At 36.9% G+C, this 21,197-nt stretch overlaps 1 protein-coding gene across 3 annotated transcripts; it reads left to right on the top strand.

The window, feature by feature from the left end:
• Positions 1 to 1,129: 1,129 nt before the first annotated feature.
• Positions 1,130 to 20,609, top strand: LOC115442716 (nascent polypeptide-associated complex subunit alpha, muscle-specific form). Of its 3 annotated transcripts, none has more exons than XM_037436511.1 (2): positions 1,130 to 1,634; positions 15,513 to 20,609. In XM_037436511.1, the coding sequence occupies exons 1-2, from the start codon at positions 1,161 to 1,163 to the stop codon at positions 19,173 to 19,175; spliced, it is 4,137 nt and encodes a 1,378-aa protein (XP_037292408.1). In that variant the 5' UTR covers positions 1,130 to 1,160; the 3' UTR covers positions 19,176 to 20,609. The 3 variants fall into 3 exon arrangements, 2 of the variants coding, with proteins under 2 accessions (XP_037292408.1, XP_037292407.1); XR_005111998.1 differs by lacking the exons at positions 1,130 to 1,634; positions 15,513 to 20,609 and adding exons at positions 11,345 to 11,871; positions 12,452 to 12,587; XM_037436510.1 differs by lacking the exon at positions 1,130 to 1,634 and adding an exon at positions 11,345 to 11,871.
• The last annotated feature ends 588 nt before the right edge of the window (positions 20,610 to 21,197 follow it).

The following is a 21,197-nucleotide window of genomic DNA, read 5'->3' as shown; positions in this document are numbered from 1 at the left end:
AGTATGTAAGTTACCTCACAGTGAACTTTCCTTCACAGGTAAAGCGAACGATAATTAAAATTGACTTAGAAGAACCATTTTTAGTATATCAAGGTCACAACTAAGGTAATTTTAAAAATTAACCTAAATATTTTACTTTAGTTCGTAAACACGCATATACCTCTTCGTTGAATGAAGTTAATCGTATTTTTATATAATAAATAAGTATATTCGCCGTATTTTAACTACTTTTATTAATCGTCATTCATAATATACAAAGAAATAATAAATTCAAAAAATAGATGATCTATAGGATGACGATAGCCAGTGGGTGTGTTACGAATTTAAATGGCATTGCCTCCGTTTTATAAATAGGCGCAAAGCAATCAGACAGATTTAGTTGTATAAAAAATATATTATATAATTTTGAAAATTTGTGATAATATATTTGCATGTTAGAAGATAAACGAATATAATATTAAAATTTTCGACTTTTATTGTGGGAAATCTTTTACACTAATATAGCCACGATTAAAACGTAGTAGTACCCATGAATATTTTCGAGTCAAATTAAACACGGATTTTTGAAACACATGCTGGTGTCAGCCATATCATCAAGGGTCCACGAGAGAGTTTCAATATTCGTGTTCTGCACAAAAAAATATTTCAGCAAACGGAAAACATAAGGTCAACCGTGTATACTACAACTTATGTTGCAATTCAGTTATAGATATAATTTGCTTTGATAGACAGATAATTCTTTATTGAACACCGCATAATTAAAAAAAAACACATAATATACAAATTAACTATAGCTAGTGCAACAATAGGCGGTCTTATCGTTAAAGCGATCCCTTCCAGACAACCGTAGGATGAAATCATTTTCGCTTTATTATTATTTAACGAAATGTATATTTTAATATATATGTCTAAGTTACATGAAGACACCCGTGCGTCCGATCACTTCGACACCGACGGCTAAAATGACGCAACCGAAAAAAATGCCAAACATCCACGAAAACATTCGATAAATTCAAAATATTCATAGATCATTTCACCAAACTATATCTTATCCGTGATAACATTATAAATAATTACGATAATAGGCATTGTGATTACAACACGCGGATATAAATAATAGAAATTTCGTGACCATCGGCCCAAATGCTAGTGTTTGAAAAATGTTAGAATTCAAGACGTTGCGATGTGTCTTTGCCCTTTTGTGTTGTGTTACCTATGTTTCGTGCGATAAATGTGTGACTTACAAATTCCAGGAAGATTTTGAAGAGTTGTTTAATAAAGATTTAGGAGTGTGTGCTAACATAAATTTGTTTTGGTTGCAAAGGAGTTATGCTTCAATAGACTTACAAAGTCCTAACGAAAAAAGCGTGTCTTTTATAACACCTCAGGCCGCTCTGAGCTGTGTGTCGTCCTTCTTCTTTACTATGACCGGAGGAGGGACCGTTGAAGTGAACATTTACATGGATGGTGCTGCAAACTCGGATCAGATCACGGTGTTTGCAAACCAGTACGTGCCAAATGGGAATGATGCTGTAATGGGCACTATCAGCAACACGCCGCTCCTGGCTGGCTTTGTGAGAGGGTGGCAGAATCTTCGCGTCACTATTCTTGGATCAGCAACTTATACTGGATACGTAAGTAATGTAAAATTTTAGAGTAATAATCATATATATCTCAGTAACATATAAAATACATATAATAAAAATAAAATGTATACATAAATATGAAACTCTAGTTAGACTACGAAATACAAAATAATAATATTTTTTTTTGATCTGTAATTAATGCGTTATTTTATTTAGGAAATTATGATCCGTGCATAATTGTATTTTTTAATAATCTTTGTTTTAAGAACGAGCTGCTTTGCAATAAATTAGAATCTAGTTCAAAAAATAATACCAAATATTATTCTTTCTTAATTTTGTAGAAACTGTGTAATTATTTTCTATATGAAAAAAAAGACATTGATTTATTCTGCGCGCTATTTAAAAAGATGAATGATGAATAAGCCAGACCTATTAACCAGATCGCAACCTTTGTCAGGTATTTACAGTAATATTTCAAATACTAAATTCGTTAATATTAGAAATTCAAAATGTTTCAAGAATAAATAAAAATGTTTTATTTATTGAGTGTCGCTGGTCTTTAAATTTTCAGCCAGGTCTGCCTTGTTGTAATCAAATATAACCAGAAAAAGGTTTATACGATATTTTACATTGGCACAAATAACATTACCAAAAATTTCTTTCAGTTCTCAATCTATTATAACTTACAGGAAAATGAAACTGTAAGCTTTGGTTTCCCTCGTTCTGAAGGAATCTTTTATTTTTAAACATTAATTTAAATTTACATATTTAATGTTATACAATTTGTTGAACAAATAGGCAAGTAAAGCATTGTCTGTTTCTTAAGCAAATTACGTGTAAACAATTTAAAAATCGTAGACCAGAATATTATAGATTTTCACAAATACCTTATATTATCTAGTTACAATTTCATAAAAATATTATAATCCGATCGATCATAATAACCGATAACAAAAGTTTAAGCCAACATAGAAATTTCTAGAAATAACCGCCATCAATATTTTTGTAATATTATGTAACTATTTACAAAAATTTAACAACTATTATAATTTAATCAAAACATACAAATGATATTTATTTATATGTTTATAAATAAAAATCGGCTCTTTTACCAATAGCGATACATTCAAACTGTTCACAAATAGGACTACAAAGATTATAAAGCACAGCGCTATGCTCGTCATCGGGAGTGCTAAAATATTTTTTATTATACTCCATGAAATAACATTGGCCATAACGATGAGAAATTTCGTATTAAGTAAAGAAATAAATTATAAATATCGATAACTGAGTTGAGTGTGGAAAAGACTGCCTTAACGAATTTCCGCATGTCCAAAATCCAAGGCCGCGCACCTCTGACATTTCTTCTTTTCATAAATATTCTTCGTGATTTATCGATTGCATTAACGGTTAAGGAAAACATCTCAGAGCATACCTGAGTTCTCTATAAGAATTTTGAGGGTATATGAAGTCTGCCGATCCGCAGTAGGCCAGAGTGTTGGACTACGGTGTAATATCTCTCAGTAGAGGAGACCTGAGCCGAGCGGTGGAACAGTATATAATACATGGCTGATATTATTATATAAATAAATTACTTTTAAAATCTACGTAAAGAATGACAGCTAATGATTTTTGAGTTATGGCCGCTATTTGAATTGATTTCCTTAAATCGGATTTATGCATTTAATGCGCGGATTAATTTTATCCAGTTAGCTGGAAAAATGATAAGCGATTAACGAAAAAATGCACACCCGTCGTATTGTGGTATAAACGACCTTATGTCATGAACTAAAGGGTTTAGAAACCTTTTTAACACGTCTCTCAAGTGTGATATAAATTTTCATAAGCTATGTTATCATAACATAATTACGATGCATTAGCTGTGTGTTATTGACAACTTCCGTTCAATGTACAGAATAAAAAATTGTTCACAATACATGGAAATATAATATTAGAAACATTTCGAAGCCCTTTGATTAGAATAGTTCGAAATCTAATTTTTTATCATAATATATTTTGCACTATAAAATTTTTATTTCAATCAAAATGTTATATAAATGTTATCCAAAAACCTAAAGAATAAAAGCCGAAGTATTCTATTAACAAAGTAAGACGATAAAAAAATAACATAAAGCTATCGGTAAATATCTTTTGACAGGAAAATTAGCCACATCGCTGACTCACTATAAAAAGATTGTATGTTATATTTTATGTGCAAATTGAATTATATAGATATATAACACTGGTGAAGGGTCCATACAACTTGATTACTGCTGGCTTCCTCTTCGTTACTTATATAAAATAAAATTTTCATTGGAACAGTTTGCAAATCGCATTAAATGCATGTAAGGAATACCTGCATGTTGTGTCGGGTTCCCGTTTGGAAAATGTGATCCTTTGCCACTGATATATGTCATATGATTCTAAGTTTTTTTCAGTAAATAATTCCAATAATCCCTTAATATGATTAAAGGAAAAACCATGAATTATAAGTCTTTTCTAATTATTACCAACACGAAAATTATTATTCTTATTTTGCAAATAAGTTATAATGACGTATAAGTGCTGTTAGCGAGCTAAATAATATATTATTATATTAAATACATGATTGAACATTCCATTTTTTTTTTATATACATTTTTTTTTATTTATTGCACTTAATATACAAATGTATACAGGCGGACTTAATGCCATAGGCATTCTCTACCAGTCAACCTTAGGGTGGTGCAGAAATAATCAAGATAGGTGCATCACGATAATATGACATTGAAAAAGAAGGTATATATAAAATACCTATAATAACTATAAATACAATATAAGTAACATTGTAACTATCAAAATACATAAAATACATATTATAATTACATAAACATATACGTATAAATATACATATATACATAAGAATATAATGTAATGTTATAAGTTAAATATGAGTACCACAAAGTAAAATAAATTAACTAAAATAAAATAGTGATAACGAAACCAATTTTTCTCTACCCTTTTCGCCGTATCCTCTTTTTCAAGGTTTGTTGCTCTAGGTTTCATCTAGAATAACCAAACTCAATCATTTTAGGTTTTATACAGGCCACAAAGACATCGTACGACGCCACGCGCCACGATGTAAATCCATTGACTTACGTAACTTAAGTACGTAAAAAGGTAATTAAAACTCAATATTATATCTGTTTTAATAAAAAGTATTCACATTTTTTCGTATGATTTTATTCTAATAGCTTACAGCTCATATGATCATGAAAAAAGTTTTTTACGTATAGTGAAATTTCTGAAAGTCGCAGGTAGAATAAACGAGTACAGTGGTATAGTATATAATACAATCTATTATTTTATGATTTCTCCATATTCCCTTTTAATAGGTAATTGGTAGCGAAAGTAATTATTCCTTACTGTTTTTCCATAGAGTTTGGTTGAAATAGGGAATTTTTTAGCCTTTGAAAATTCAAGGTGACTTTTACTCGCAGAAAAGACTTCAACGCGGTCGCACTAAAGCAAACACTAGTGAGAATGAATTAAATGCACAAGTACAATCACTACGAATTTACTTTCGCCACATTATATATTAAGGGCAAATCCGTAGCAATAATGAATATAAAGAGGTTTCTCTTATCATAAAAATTTCTCTAATTTTGCCACAAATACTCATACTTTTTCGAACATCAAAACCTCGCCGCTTTGAGAAACTACGTGATTATACTTCCGCCGGCCCATATTTTCATTCATCTTGTATACTTTAAATACCTAACAATCCCCAATTACTTTATTTAGTTTTGGTGACTTATATAAATCCAACGCCTTAATGTGTGCTTCTGGGTTAAATACTTCATTACGTACTAATGCGCCTATTTTAATTTCATCGCCTTACCTTATATTTGCAAAACACCAATAAAGTGGCAAGATTTTTTTTAACTTGACTCTACGTTTGTTAGCCAAGAAGGACCGGCTTATACAAACATCGGACTTTCGGGTGAGAGCTTTAGACGCTCGTTACCCTTGAAAATGAACCGATCATACTGAGGGCGACCTACTAACGGGTCACAAACCTTGGCTCAGGACAGTCACTGTGAAAGGATGAGATATCAACGAATTTATATCATAATTTTCTCTCGACGTTTCGAAGACTTTGCCGCCTTCATGGTCACGTGGGAGGCTGAGTTGTTGGTCAGGTAAATTTTAATATAACCGCGATGAAATTTCGTATGTTTGATCGGTGTCGGATTGAAAGATAGGATAGATGGCGTTGCTGTCGTAATCTAGCTTTCTATTAATTAATTATTTCATCAATTTTTATGAAAGATAGCTAAAGCAGTCCGTGGCAGGACAAAGTGCGCCGGCCCCACTAGCATATATTTTTCCTTTTATTTCTCTTACGATATTTTAAACATGCTAATGAGCAAAAACACCGATTTAATACAAATTTTCGATAGGTACGTCATTTGATGATTATTGAGCTAATGTAAACTCAATAATCATGTATAACGCAATAACTAGAATAGTACTCCTCTGTTTTAGACGGTAGAATAATCCGTTCATAAGTGGTTCTACGAACATGACGCTATCTCTTTCCTATAAAAACATTTAATGTTTAAAAAAATACTGTTAAACTTTTCGATAACACTCCGTACTATTTGTGGGCCCCAACCTTTGAATCCTTTCATAAATCATCCACATGGTTGGCTAGATTGCCATCAAGATATCACCTATTTCGATAAAATTCAATGGTTACCAAGATTGCCATCAAGATATGATTAATGTAGAAAAGATTAAAGGCGGTCCATAACTCCTTTAGAATTATTCAGAACAATGCTTTGCGGTAGCCTAGTTGGGTGTGGAAAGGACTGCCAAGACGAATGTCCGCAGGTTCAAATCCCAAGGGCACACACCTCTGACTTTTCTAAAATCATGTGTGTATTCTTTGTGAATTTATCGTTCGCTTTAACAGTGAAGGAAAACATCGTGAGGAAACCTGCACATCTGAGAAGTTCTCTATAGGAATTTCGAAGGTGTGTGAAGTCTTCCAATCCGCACTTAAGCGCGTTGGACTAAGGCCTAATCCGTCTCAGTAGTAGAGGAGGCCCGTGCTCAGCAGTGGGCAAGTATATAATACAGGGCTGATATTATTATTATTATATATGCTTTGTGAACTGACTGGCCATTGTGACTATCTCACAGAAGTACGGCGTGATATGGAAGTACTTTTTAATTTAAATTTCGAACGCCTAATATTGCTAAAGAACGTTTAAATTCCTTATTCCTAATCCATACTCTACATCTTAAAGGTCGATAACACACACAAATTTCCTTTGACTGGAATTATCAATAGACAGTGACGATTACCTACCATCAACTGACCTATCTCATTTGTATAACTTCATCTAATAATATTTATTAACCCTTCTTTGCCCTAAAACAAAGAGATTTTGGGTTCTTCTGTTCAGTATCAGCTCTAGTTTAGAGTTAGTGTCCAATACGGCGATAAGCTCGCGCCCTGTCGCTCTATGACACGCTTGGCGGAAAGTAGGTTCCCTGGTTATACCTTTGCCTACCCCTTAGGACAGTGATGACTAACCTATGGCACGCGTGCTAGTGGTGGCACGTGACAAAATTATTCAGGCACGCCAGTAATGTACCAAACAAAAACATGGTTGTTTCTTAAAAAAGTTGGTAAATAGGGGCACTCTGATAGATAAAAGCGATCCTGGATGGCACGTTACATGCCATATATTTTTAATATATAAATAACTAGCTATTGCTCGCGGCTTCGCCCGCATGAAGGTGTTTTCCCGCTATATATTTTCTCGGAATGGAAAGAAACCTACAACCTTTCCAGGGTTTTAAACTTTATTCATGCCAAATTACATAAAAATTGGTTCCCTAGATTTAGAGAAAATCGATAACATACAAACAGACAGACAAGGGGACTTTGTTTTATAATATGTATAGATAGATGCACGTTAACCATTAAAGGTTCGCTATTCCTGCCTTAGGGATGGAGGCGTGATATGTGTTTGATTTTTTTGTCCCAAAACCACAGCCAACCAGTATCTAGAATGGGTACATTGTCCTTGGATACCGTATTATGACCAAACGCCACTTTTTACTTTAACCATCTGGACAAAAAAGCTAATGAATCATATTATGTCAATATAATTACGAAAATCTACTCGTACAACGGAAATAATCAGATCAATACTGATTCGATCTTATCGACAAGATATTATATCTTAATGTTTAGATTTTGCGATGGAGTCAAAGTGTCTGATGACCTCACCATATTTACCTTCGTGCACGATTTTTTTATTGTTTTACAAGCAATTTGCCCTGGCCTTGCATGGTAGTAGAACCCATATAATATTCATAGACTGCATCGGTGGTGTAGTTGTAATTTTACACGTTTGAATCCTGGGTTGAACCAAAATAATTGTAACTGGGTTTTTGCATCTTAAAACACTCAGTAGCAGCTCGGAGTCAGGAAGTTGGCGGTGTGATACCCCCGTGTCTCGGAAAGCAAGTAAAGGCGTTGGTCCTGACTCCTGCGCCTGATCTCTCTTTAGTCATGTCGGGTTGCCGTCTCATCGGACTAAGAGAATGAAGGAACAGAGAGTGCACTTGTGTGTTGCGCGCCCATTTGTGCACTATAATATTTCCTGTGTACTGGGCTGATTTCCGTTGAGATTGGCCGCCGTGGCCGAAAATTCGGCTAGGAGGATTCATGCACAAGTAAACACACAACAATTTGGTTGCAATTTGGCACATGGGTAGACGACGTCCTGGATTAACACAAAGTTTATATCCAGGTAATTTACTGCTAGAATAAATGGAGCTGGTGTCGTAGGACATGGCATACACGCGGGCAAAGCCGCGAGCGGAACTTATACTTTATATATTATTTACCAGCTATATCTATGACTAGCTTTTGCTCGCGGCTTCGCCCGTGTGAAGGAGTTGTCCGGGATAAAAGTCCACTGTATAATAAAAGTTTTGTTACATATTTTCCCGGTACTGATTGGTTCAAACTAATTTTATCCCCATGGGCGTTGAATTTATCAAAATCCTATTTAAGCGAACATTTTCATCATAGTAGCTCCAATCTTTAATTTCAGTTCAATCAGTCGAATATCTAAGAAGATTTATACAAACTTTCATCCCCTATTTTATCCTCTTAGGGTTAGAATTTATCAAAATCCTTTGTTAGGGGACGCCTACGTCATAGTAGCTTTATGCATGCAAAGTCTCCGCCCGATCGGTTTAAAATTGACAAAGTTTCTTACAAACTTTCATCCCCTATTTTATCCCCTTGGGGGTAGAATTAATCAAAGTCCTTTCTTAGCGGATGCCTACGTCATAACATCTACCTGCATGCTAAATTTCAGCCTGATCCTTCCACTGGTTTGGGCTGTGCGTTGATAGATCACTATGTCAGTCAGTCAGTCACCTTTGAGTTATATATGTCGATAATATTGTCTGCATGGACTTATATTTATCTCAGCCCATTTTACCCCTCCCAATACACCCCCTCGGAACAAAAAGCACGTGCAACATGTTTTGTCCATCTTCCCCGGATGTCCATTTGTCAACGACTTATATAATCATTAAATGAAGCTAAATAGTTTTAGTTATTACATTTTGAATCCATTCCTTATTACCCTAAAATCCTAGATAGTGTACCTACTGTTAATATGCAATTTGTTAGCTTGCTTGTCACTTGTTTCAATAACACTTTTTAAAGAATTAATTATGCTTTTAAAAAAATAACCAAAAAACATACAAACGTAAGACTGTTTTAAATTTTATATTGATAAAGATCAGTAAGACCTTAAACCCTTCAAATTATGATACCTTCTTCTGATAACAGTGGTTCCCCGAAGTCTTAAACCACTGGAAATTATTTCGAAAATGATATTCATATTTATGAATATCGTTTTCGAATTAAGGCCTTTAAGCTCTTGATATAAATCGCTAAAATTTATGTCGAAACGATAATGACTCTATTGTCACTATAATATGATTAATAAATTTAGTTTTTAGTTCATGGCTTCATCGTTTTCAGATGATGATTTTATCAATATGAAAGTTTAAAAAGCAGCAATAGCCTAGTTGGGTGTAGAACGGACTGCTATGACGAATGTTCGCAGGTTCAAATCCCAAGGGCGTACACCTCTGATTTTTCTAATAAATTATGTGTGTATTCTTTGTGAATTATCGCTTGCTTTAACGGTGAAGGAAAACATCGAGAGGAAACCTGCATACCTGAGAAGTTCTCTATAGGAATTTCGAGGGTGTGTGAAGTCTACCAATCCGCACTAGGCCAGCGTGGTGGACTAAGGCTTAATCCCTCTCAGTAGTAGAGGAGGCCCGTGCTCAGCAGTGGGCAAGTATATAATACAGGGCTGATATTATTATTATTATTAATAGCCTAGTTGAATGTAGAACGGACTGCTATGACGAATGTTCGCAGGTTCAAAACCTAAGAACACAAATCTCTGACTTTTTAAAAATGATGTGTGTATTCTTTGTGAATTATCGCTTGCTTAACAGTAAAGAAAAACATCATGAGGAAAACTGCAAACGTGACAAATTCTCTGTAGGAATTTTGAGGATGTGTGAAGTCTGTAAATCCACACTAGGCCAGCGTGGGTGACTAAGGCCTAAATCCTCTCAATAGTCGAGGAGGTCCGTGCCCAGCAGTGGGACAGTATATAATACAGGGCTAATATTATTTTAAAGTAGAAAAAAACACGGACATTACTGATATCAATGTGACATGTCGAAGTTTGTTATTTAATTTTTTTATTTATTTATCATCATTTCGACAATATCCTTACAGGTACCTTAAACCTAATACACTATTGTCGCTATTAACTATAGTAACTATTAACTAATACACTACTTAAAACTATAATATTTAAACATATAATATCAAATATATAATTTTTTGTATATGCTCTACATTTTTATAATGTGAAATATGTAACAATCTAATGTTTCTTTGGAAAGTTTTTTAACTAGATGGCGTTAACTTCGAATTTATCGCGCTATCGTTTTAAAAATTAAGATACCCATTTCTATTCATATACAACCGCCAGCACAAGCTAGTCGATAAACAAAAATTGAAAGGCATCTAACATCAAACGGCAGGAACATAAATCAAACGAGAATTACTAAGTCTAACACATCGGTCTATATATAAGTCAGTCACGTATGGGCCTACGGCTATTTACTGGGCACAATTCCAAAAAAAAAACAATATAATGGTACCCGACTCGGGAATCGAACCTGAGCTCTCGACACAGCAACCATACCAGAATACAAGTATTCCACAGAGGCGGTTGCTCATAAAAGACAAATTTCCAAAAACCTTTACTGCTCACCGACGATCGATAAAATTTAACATAAAATCGACAAAAGTGAGGGCACCTAAAGCTATCGCTTTAAGCTTTACCTTAACTGTCATACGGTTCATAATCTCGTTAACTGCAAGATAATGTATTGTTTTATCTTAAGACTATAATACACTTTTCTATTCCCGAACATGCCAAGCAGTCTGATCATGAAAAATTCGGCCTTGATATATCGGTTAATTGAAATGACGCAAACAATAAAAATTTAAAGCGTTCACACAGCATTTTGATGCATGCAAAATATTTATCATTTGATTATTGTAAATTCATCGAATTATATCTTATCCATGATAACCTTATAAATGTATTTTGATAATAATATGTACATGTTGATTACGCGAAGCTTTAAATTATATAGATTTGTGAGCATCGGCACAAATGCAAGTGTTTGAAAAATGTTAAAATTTAAAGCGGAGCAATGTGTCTTCGCGTTATTGTGTTGTACAGCACATGTTTTGTGCGAAGAATGTGTTACATACTCTTTCGACAAAGATTTCGATTCGATGTTTAACAATGATGTGGGGGTGTGTGGGAACATCAATAATGTTTGGGTGCAAAGGAACTACTCTACAATCGGCCTACAAAGCCCTCATAGAAATAGCGTGAAACATATAACGCCAGAGCCCGCGTTGAGCTGCGTGTCATCGTTCTTCTTTACTATGACAGGACGAGGAATTGTTGAAGCCAAAATATTTATGGATGGAGCGGCGAATTCGGACCAAATCACATTATTCGCAAACCAATACGTGCCAGGTGGAAATCATGGCGTAATGGGAAACATTAACAACACACCTCTGCAAGCAGGCTTTGTAAAAGGGTGGCACACTCTTCGCGTCCAAGTAATTGGCACAAACGCTTATACTGGATATGTGAGTGTTAAATACAATGGTTTAAGAATTACTCGGCAGCGTTTTGATAGAAGCAGGATTCATTAAAAACTTTCACACCATGTCTACATTAAACATGTATATATTTAACTCCATCGTCACAGGATAAACTCGGAAACCCAATTTCACACTAAACGCTTTTCTCCTTCATGCAACATATTCGTTCTTTATTATTAGCCTTTTTATGCTATTCTACCTTCATGTCAAACATTTCTTTAGCAATAACCAAACAACATACATATCTTCATTAACGAATTTATGTTAATCTCTATTCTCTTACTAATGCTATCTTCAAACATATATTCTCTTACCGACTGAACATTCTTATTTCAACTGCAAGCAGAATTTATTCTCTGTTTATAACGTTAAGGTCTAACAGTTAGATCCATGTAAAAACCCTAAGATCTCTCTTAGTTTTTCCTTGTAGCTATGCTCATTATCTTCTTTCAGTAACTTTGACGTATTTGCTTCACATTGGTCTATTTTATCACTTTATTTCCTAATCTACAGTAATAAATAATCGGCATTTATAAAGAGATAAAGATTGTTAATTTGTTTGTAGGTATACCGCTGGAACTTGAAACCGATTCAAGATCATGTCTTATTTAGAAAAAGCTAAGTTATACTTTAGTATTCTAGACAATATTGTTTCTAATTTGATTACTATTATTCAAAATAAAGTTTCTCATGTGAACGAAGTCGCCTTTCTATTAGTAAAGTTCTAGATATATCGGTAACATGCTTTTCCTAGCAGCTCCGCTTGTTTGAAAATTCAGAAAAACCGCACAGCGTAATACAGAATGCATCTAACCTGTAATTTGTTAATGAAGGATTTGATTTATCTGTGTACAAAATTTCACTCAAACCCAACTACCAATATTGATATACAATTATTTTAAACATACAAACATCATCGCAAACTTTTACATTTTCTACGACTAGAATATACTCGCGAGGATCACAAATTAAATATTTCCTTGATGTGATAATGTTTCGTATTGTCATTAACACGTGACTAATGAATGTTTAGTAATCTTTAATTATTACAATATGTAACTATATTTCCTACTAGCTTCCGCCCACAGCTTCGCCCGCGTGGATTTCGGACTTCAAAAATGGAGCCGGTCGCTAATGTTCGAGAATGTTCGTTTTACGAAGCTACTCGCTAGGTGATTCGCTAGCCTCTAGGTGCCAAGCAAGCCGCCTGCGTGTGCGTTCGCGACCTTATATATATACAAAAATAATCCTTATAGCATGATTCAGTATTCACGCATGATGGCTTATTATTAGCGTATTTCATGTATAACTTTGGTGTTTCTATACCGATTTCTATGATTCTTTTTATGGAATATTTAATAATGTTAACTTTTATAATTAAGGATGACTGAGAGTGTTATAAACGTAAGAGTAGACAAATATAATGAGAAAGCTTCGAACTGCTAAGCTATCGGGAGTTACACGTGTTATTGTGAGTCAACCATAAAAGATAGACATATGCTGTCATGGGATATTTTTTACATAATTTTAAGGAGAACATTTCCGTCATACATGATTTCTATGTAGCTTTAACCATTAAGGTTGCACACGCGACGGAAGCTTAAAAAATGGAGTAACTTCTCCCATTTTCCCAACATTTCCCTTCACTGCTCTGCTCCTATTAATTGTAGCGTGATGAAAAGTATACTATAACTAGCACAGGAGTATGAAAAATAAATGTACCAAGTTTCGTTAAAATCCGTCGAGTAGTTTTTGTTTCTATAACGGTTATACAGACAGCCAGACAGACAGACAGACAAAAATTTTACAAATTGCATTTTTGGCATCAGTATCGATCCCTAATCACCCCCTGATAGTTATTTTGGAAATATATTTCATGTACAGAATTGACCTCTCTACAGATTTATTATAAGTATAGATATAGATTAATAAAAAAACTTTGATCGTTTAATAAACGTGTGATAAAATACTGGCTGAATTGTCAAAATTACCAGCATAAAGTAGCCTGGATTTCAGCTCTTTTTATGCACATGAACACATGAAGATTGACGGTGGTTAGGGTTCTTTCGCAAAGATAACAGTTGTATATTACCATGTTTAAAATACTGCCACTGTACTGGCTACTGCGAGATCCATAAACCCTTGGTTGACATCATTGATTTGAAATTTGAAAAATTGAAAAAGTCCAGGATATGAGATAATATATTATATATTAATAATTTGCTTCCTGATTATAATGTTATAGTGGTGAGGGGATATAAGCATGCACAACCTAACGCAGAGTGATTGTTTTGCGCACTGATGGTATAGTTGTAATAAAAGCATTTCCGTGGCGTAAAGCGCGGACGCCGCATTGCACTTATTGTCTTCGAGTAGCCTCGTACAGCTCCTCCGCTTGTCAAGTGATCTACTTCTTCTACATAAATCTAATAATAAAATATACTCCGTTTTAATCTTTCCCTTAAAACAAAAATTATTTAAAAAAAATACGAAAAACATATGCTTTCCGTTCATGACATAGTCTTATATTTATGATGACACGCGAAAACTTTTTATTGTCTTTTCTATGATGTTTTACTCATTACCTATATAATATATAATATATAAAAATGAATCCCTATTTCCCTTGGTCACGCTATCACGCGTGAACGGCTGGACCGATTCACATTTTTTGTTTTGTTTATTGTCAGAAGAAGGTTCTTATTAAAGAAAAAATTCAAAAAAATGCGCGGAATATTAGAAAGTTTAAGAAAACTTAGCGAAAATATTAATTTTATATAACTGTCAATTTTTGAAATAACTGTCAGCGATTGACAGAATGCGCGCTGCACATTCATAGTTAAGACGGGACTTAAAATAATTGTATGTCTGTCGGGTCAGCTAGTTATACTATAAGTCCTAATGCAGTAATTCATGTGGAAATGAGGCCGACGCGAGCATGGACTAATTCATACAAGGCAAGTGCTACCGTCTGAATGTTTGTCAAGTTTAAAGAAAGCCAATGCAAGCGGAAAATAGAGACGAGTTTTGTAGAGCGTCATAGAATGAATGAATCATAGGACCCATACTCAAAACAATCAATTAGTTAACGTTAAATTAATCTGATCAACGATCTATCAGATTGTTTTTTAAGTTTTCCGACGATGCCTAACTGTGTCTTAGAGATACTAAATAACGACACCATAACTTTATCCATATATTCGATAAAACTCTATATGACTGTTATGTTTACTTAGAACACAAAAAAAAATATTCAGTGATTTTTTTTACTGAAACCATCATATTGCTAATTAAATGTTAATTCAGGTTCAGCATTTGAATACATAATATATATTTTTTTTAAATCAATATAAACGCACCAGTATTATGTTTATTTCATTAGTGATTTTTATACAATGATGTAACGACGTATTAGTAATAACAATTAACTCGCCCAAAACCTAATTTTCTCTTTAATGTTTCCATAGAATAAAGTGCCTTATCGAACTCATGTTTTCCTATAAGGTGAAGTTGAAATGACTTCAATAATTAAATGAAAAAAAAAAACAAATATTTTGCAAACATTTATCTGAGTGTTTAACATAGCCTTAAATATAACTTAACCTAACTTTACCTTTTTTCTACAGATAACATTGATGGGAACAGCATCACCAAATTCCATCGTCTTGGTCGACTCATTCAGATACATACCACCAGGCTACGATGAAGAACGTTGTATCATCTATGAAGAAGATAAAGACCCAGCTACTACAGAAATAGAAATCGATTCAACAACAGGAGCCAATGTAGATGAAACGACTGAGCCAGGAGGTGATCCAACGACACAAGCCGAACCAGTCCTGACTACAGAAACTCAGGCCAATGTAACTGAAATCACGACAGAGGTTGAACCATCGACACCTGATGTAAAACCAATAGAACCAGAAACTACTTCGCGAGATGGAGGCGATTCAGATACAACAACACAGCCAAGTGTTGAAGAGATAACAACACCATCATCAGACATACCTACTATACCTGAACCTGAACCCGATATTCCTACGACACCAGAGCCGGATACTCCAGCACCTGAGCCCGATATACCTACAACACCGGAGACAGATACACCTGCACCTGAACCAGACATACCAACGACACCAGAGCCAGATACACCAGCACCTGAACCAGACATACCTACGACACCAGAGCCAGATACTCCAGCACCTGAACCCAATATACCTACAACACCGGAGCCAGATACACCTGCACCTGAACCCGACATACCTACGACACCAGAGCCGGATACTCCAGCACCTGAACCCAATATACCTACAACACCGGAGCCAGATACACCTGCACCTGAACCCGACATACCTACGACACCAGAGCCGGATACTCCAGCACCTGAGCCCGATATACCTACAACACCGGAGCCAGATACACCTGCACCGGAACCCGACATACCTACGACACCAGAGCCAGATACACCGGCACCAGAACCCGACATACCTACGACACCAAAGCCAGATACTCTACCACCTGAACCCAATATACCTACGACACCAGAGCCAGATACACCGGCACCTGAACCAGACATACCTACGACACCAGAGCCAGATACTTCACCACCTGAACCCAATATACCTACGACACCAGAGCCAGATACTCCAGCACCTGAACCCAATATACCTACAACACCAGAGCCAGATACACCGGCACCTGAACCCGACATACCTACGACACCAGAGCCGGATACTCCAGCACCTGAGCCCGGTATACCTACTACACCAGAGCCAGATACTCCAGCACCTGAACCCAATATACCTACGACACCTGAGCCAGATACACCGGCACCTGAACCAGACATACCTACAACACCAGAGCCAGATACTCCAGCACCTGAACCCAATATACCTACGACACCAGAGCCAGATACTCCAGCACCTGAGCCCGGTATACCTACTACACCAGAGCCAGATACTCCAGCACCTGAACCCGACATACCTACGACACCAGAGCCGGATACTCCAGCACCTGAGCCTGGTATACCTACTACACCAGAGCCAGACACTCCAGCACCTGAGCCCGGTATACCTACGACACCAGAACCAGATACACCGGCACCTGAACCCAGTATACCTACAACACCGGAGCCAGATACACCGGCACCTGAACCCGACATACCTACGACACCAGAGCCGGATACACCGGCACCAGAGCCCGGTATACCTACGACACCAGAGCCAGATACGCCCGCACCTGAGCCCGGTATACCTACGACACCAGAGCCAGATACACCGGCACCTGAACCCAGTAACCCTACCACATCGGAGCCAGATACACCGGCACCTGAACCCGGTATACCTACTACACCGGAGCCAGATACGCCCGCACCTGAGCCCGGTATACCTACGACGCCAGAGCCAAATACACCGGCACCTGAACCCGGTATACCTACTACACCGGAGCCAGATACGCCCGCACCTGAGCCCGGTCTACCTACGACGCCAGAGCCAGACACACCCGCACCTGAGCCGGGTATACCTACTACACCGGAGCCAGATACGCCCGCACCTGAGCCCGGTATACCTACGACGCCAGAGCCAGATACACCGGCACCTGAGCCCGGTATACCTACTACACCGGAGCCAGATACGCCCGCACCTGAGCCCGGTATACCTACTACACCGGAGCCAGATACGCCCGCACCTGAGCCCGGTATACCTACGACGCCAGAGCCAGATACACCGGCACCTGAGCCCGGTATACCTACTACACCGGAGCCAGATACGCCCGCACCTGAGCCCGGTATACCTACTACACCGGAGCCAGATACGCCCGCACCTGAGCCCGGTATACCTACTACACCAGAGCCAGATACACCGGCACCTGAACCCGGTATACCTACTACACCCGAGCCAGATACGCCCGCACCTGAGCCCGGTATACCTACGACGCCAGAGCCAGATACACCCGCACCAGAGCCCGGTATACCTACTACACCAGAGCCAAATATACCCGCACCTGAGCCGGGTATACCTACTACACCGGAGCCAGATACGCCCGCACCTGAGCCCGGTATACCTACGACGCCAGAGCCAGACACACCCGCACCTGAGCCGGGTATACCTACTACACCGGAGCCAGATACGCCCGAACCTGAGCCCGGTATACCTACTACACCGGAGCCAGATACGCCCGCACCTGAGCCCGGTATACCTACGACGCCAGAGCCAGATACACCGGCACCTGAGCCCGGTATACCTACTACACCGGAGCCAGATACGCCCGCACCTGAGCCCGGTATACCTACTACATCGGAGCCAGATACGCCCGCACCTGAGCCCGGTATACCTACTACACCGGAGCCAGATACGCCCGCACCTGAGCCCGGTATACCTACTACACCGGAGCCAGATACGCCCGCACCTGAGCCCGGTATACCTACTACACCAGAGCCAGATACACCGGCACCTGAACCCGGTATACCTACTACACCCGAGCCAGATACACCCGCCCCTGAGCCCGGTATACCTACTACACCAGAGCCAGATACACCGGCACCTGAACCCGGTATACCTACTACACCGGAGCCAGATACGCCCGCACCTGAGCCCGGTATACCTACGACGCCAGAGCCAGATACACCTGCACCAGAGCCCGGTATACCTACTACACCAGAGCCAAATACACCCGCACCTGAGCCGGGTATACCTACTACACCGGAGCCAGATACGCCCGCACCTGAGCCCGGTATACCTACAACGCCAGAGCCAGATACACCCGCACCTGAGCCGGGTATACCTACTACACCGGAGCCAGATACGCCCCCACCTGAGCCCGGTATACCTACTACACCAGAGCCAGATACTCCAGCACCTGAGCCCGGTATACCTACTACGCCAGAGCCAGATACACCGGCACCTGAACCAGACATACTTACGACACCAGAGCCAGATACACCTATGACACCTCCACCTAATGTATTCACAACGCAACCGGATATGAATTTTGAGACAACAGAATCCTACACCACTACGACAGAAGAAAATTATACTGATAGTCCAGAGATAGGTCAATCAAGTTTTTGGACTCCATTGACTATTACAATGGTTGTTTTACTTTGTTTTATAATTTTGGTCATAGTTGCAGTAACATTTTACGAGATAGGAAAAAGACGATCTGTCAGAAACGAAATTATGGATATAGATATCGATATTGATAATCTCCCTAAGACGATTACAGTGCCCAGAGTGAAACAAGTGTACACTGATCCGCCTTATTCTAGGAGTAATGCGTATTTAGTGTGATAATTGTCCAATGAATACTCCTGAATACGCCTAGTCTTACCTGAAACAATAGAAAATATGCATTAATTTAAATTTACTTGAATTTTTATCCCGGACACTTTATGATGCTGACATTACACCTTATTTAGTTTCTATTTAACTGCATAAAACTTTATTCAATTAGTGTAAATTTTGCGAACGAAATTCAAATTATTATTATCATTCACTTTTTAGTGAGACACATCACCATTTGTCGAAATTAAACGTGACGTCACAGGGCGCCTTATGGGATTTATATTATTCATACTTTGCTAGTCTTGTTTGAGAGAAAAAATATGTTTATGTATATTCTTGTAATATTTTCCATTACCTAGTGCGATTTTAATACATAGTGATATTAGGAATTATTAATAACAATGGTGGAAACGGGTTGTGTCAAAGCACAATGGTAAAACCTACCAAAATAGATGCTTTATGATAGCATATTTTGCATCAAATTTAGATTTTACGTCCTCTGACGTCAAAGGAATAAATGCTGCAAGGTAATTATTCTGACATATATTTTTTAATCTATTAAATCGTTTCTAAACATAACCTCAAATGTTGTTAAAAGTCGCGTAACTTTATTATTATTTAATAGATTTTAATGAATAGTGTATGTCTGTACCAATTGATTTTTTTTACTTTTGTATATTTGGTTAGGGAAATATAAATAGACCTAGGGATATACTTCTGACCAAATCGCACCATGCTGTCAAAATATAATATATGTACTTACATTAAACAATTATATATAACAATTTAATCGTAATATTGAAGATGTTTTATCCCTTCTCATACCCTTTCACTATTGTTTAAATATTTTTGCATCTCTTGGAACAGAAAACAATACTTTATCTAGTGTACAATTTAATAGAATTTTCGCACATTGGTACTAGGCAATATATGTAAAATGTTTTTTAGGTTTATCCATTGATTTAACAGAGATTTAAACAGAAAAGCCTTAATTGATAACTCTAAATGCACACAGTAAACAACATACACCATGCTCTGTGACGTCATCCCAATGCCGCGATAAATGGCGGCGTTCGTACATGTCAAATTTAGTAGATGTCCAATAATGTTTACTTTAAAACGTAGTAGAAACTAAATTAAACAAATAAAAAGAAATGCATAATTCCTATTGTTATTAATCTTTAATCAGTTTGTCTCTTTATTCAGTCAGTCTCTCTATAGCACAAAGATATTATTATCCTGCATTAAAATTTTTATAAGTAAGAGGATTATTCTATAGGAAAGAACATTTTTAAGAGATCTTACGAGTACGTGGGTGGTTCTATTTAACCAATAAGTTAAGTAACTTTAAACATGTTTTAGGGTTAAGTATTTTTTTTTATTTATTTTATTAATCACCTGATATTATTAATATGTGTAAATAAATATTTTAAGAGGCTACTACGTTCATGTTTTATTTTGTGTCATTACAACTCATTTCGTAGTACAACAAGAATAATAAGCTAAGAAGATATTGTAGTAATGGTGACTCAATTTCCTCGCTTTCCGCGTGAATACAGTATGGAATCTTCTACCTAATTAAATTCTAAACAGATAGACGTATAGCATAAACCATTCTAAAAGCTTGGTTTTTACATGTATTACTTATACGATACAACTAGTAAGAGAGAATTTTTGAAAATTCCCCATGGTTTTACTAATATGGTACCGAAGAGAAATCACACTCACGCCAAATATTTTTAATAAATTTGATGTTTTTACATAAGTAGATTACTAAACAAGCTTCTCTTTATCAAACGTCATAAAGATATTTTATATGACTGATAATTGCGTCACTAATTATCTTAGTTTGGCAGAAATAGCTGATAATATATAAATTTGATAAATCATTTGCGGAGGTTACATCCATTCCAGATATTCTATTTTTAACAATGGTTCTGATTTTCATGATAAAATCTGGATCATAGAAAATTATAAACATTAATGTGCCATTTTATTGACGGAAAAGGTGGCCTTATTTGTGACGCT

This window comes from Manduca sexta, chromosome 8 (genome assembly GCF_014839805.1).
Source record: "Manduca sexta isolate Smith_Timp_Sample1 chromosome 8, JHU_Msex_v1.0, whole genome shotgun sequence".
NCBI classification, from domain to species: domain Eukaryota; kingdom Metazoa; phylum Arthropoda; class Insecta; order Lepidoptera; family Sphingidae; genus Manduca; species Manduca sexta.
Note: the sequence above shows the minus strand (reverse complement) of the source record. Positions and strands in the feature narration are given on the sequence as shown.

Coding starts and splice junctions, on each gene's coding strand:
- LOC115442716 (XM_037436511.1), top strand. CDS start 1,161: ATGTTAGAATTCAAGACGTTGCGATGTGTCTTTGCCCTTTTGTGTTGT. Junction 1,635..15,512: donor CAGCAACTTATACTGGATAC/GTAAGTAATGTA, acceptor TTTTTTCTACAG/ATAACATTGATGGGAACAGC.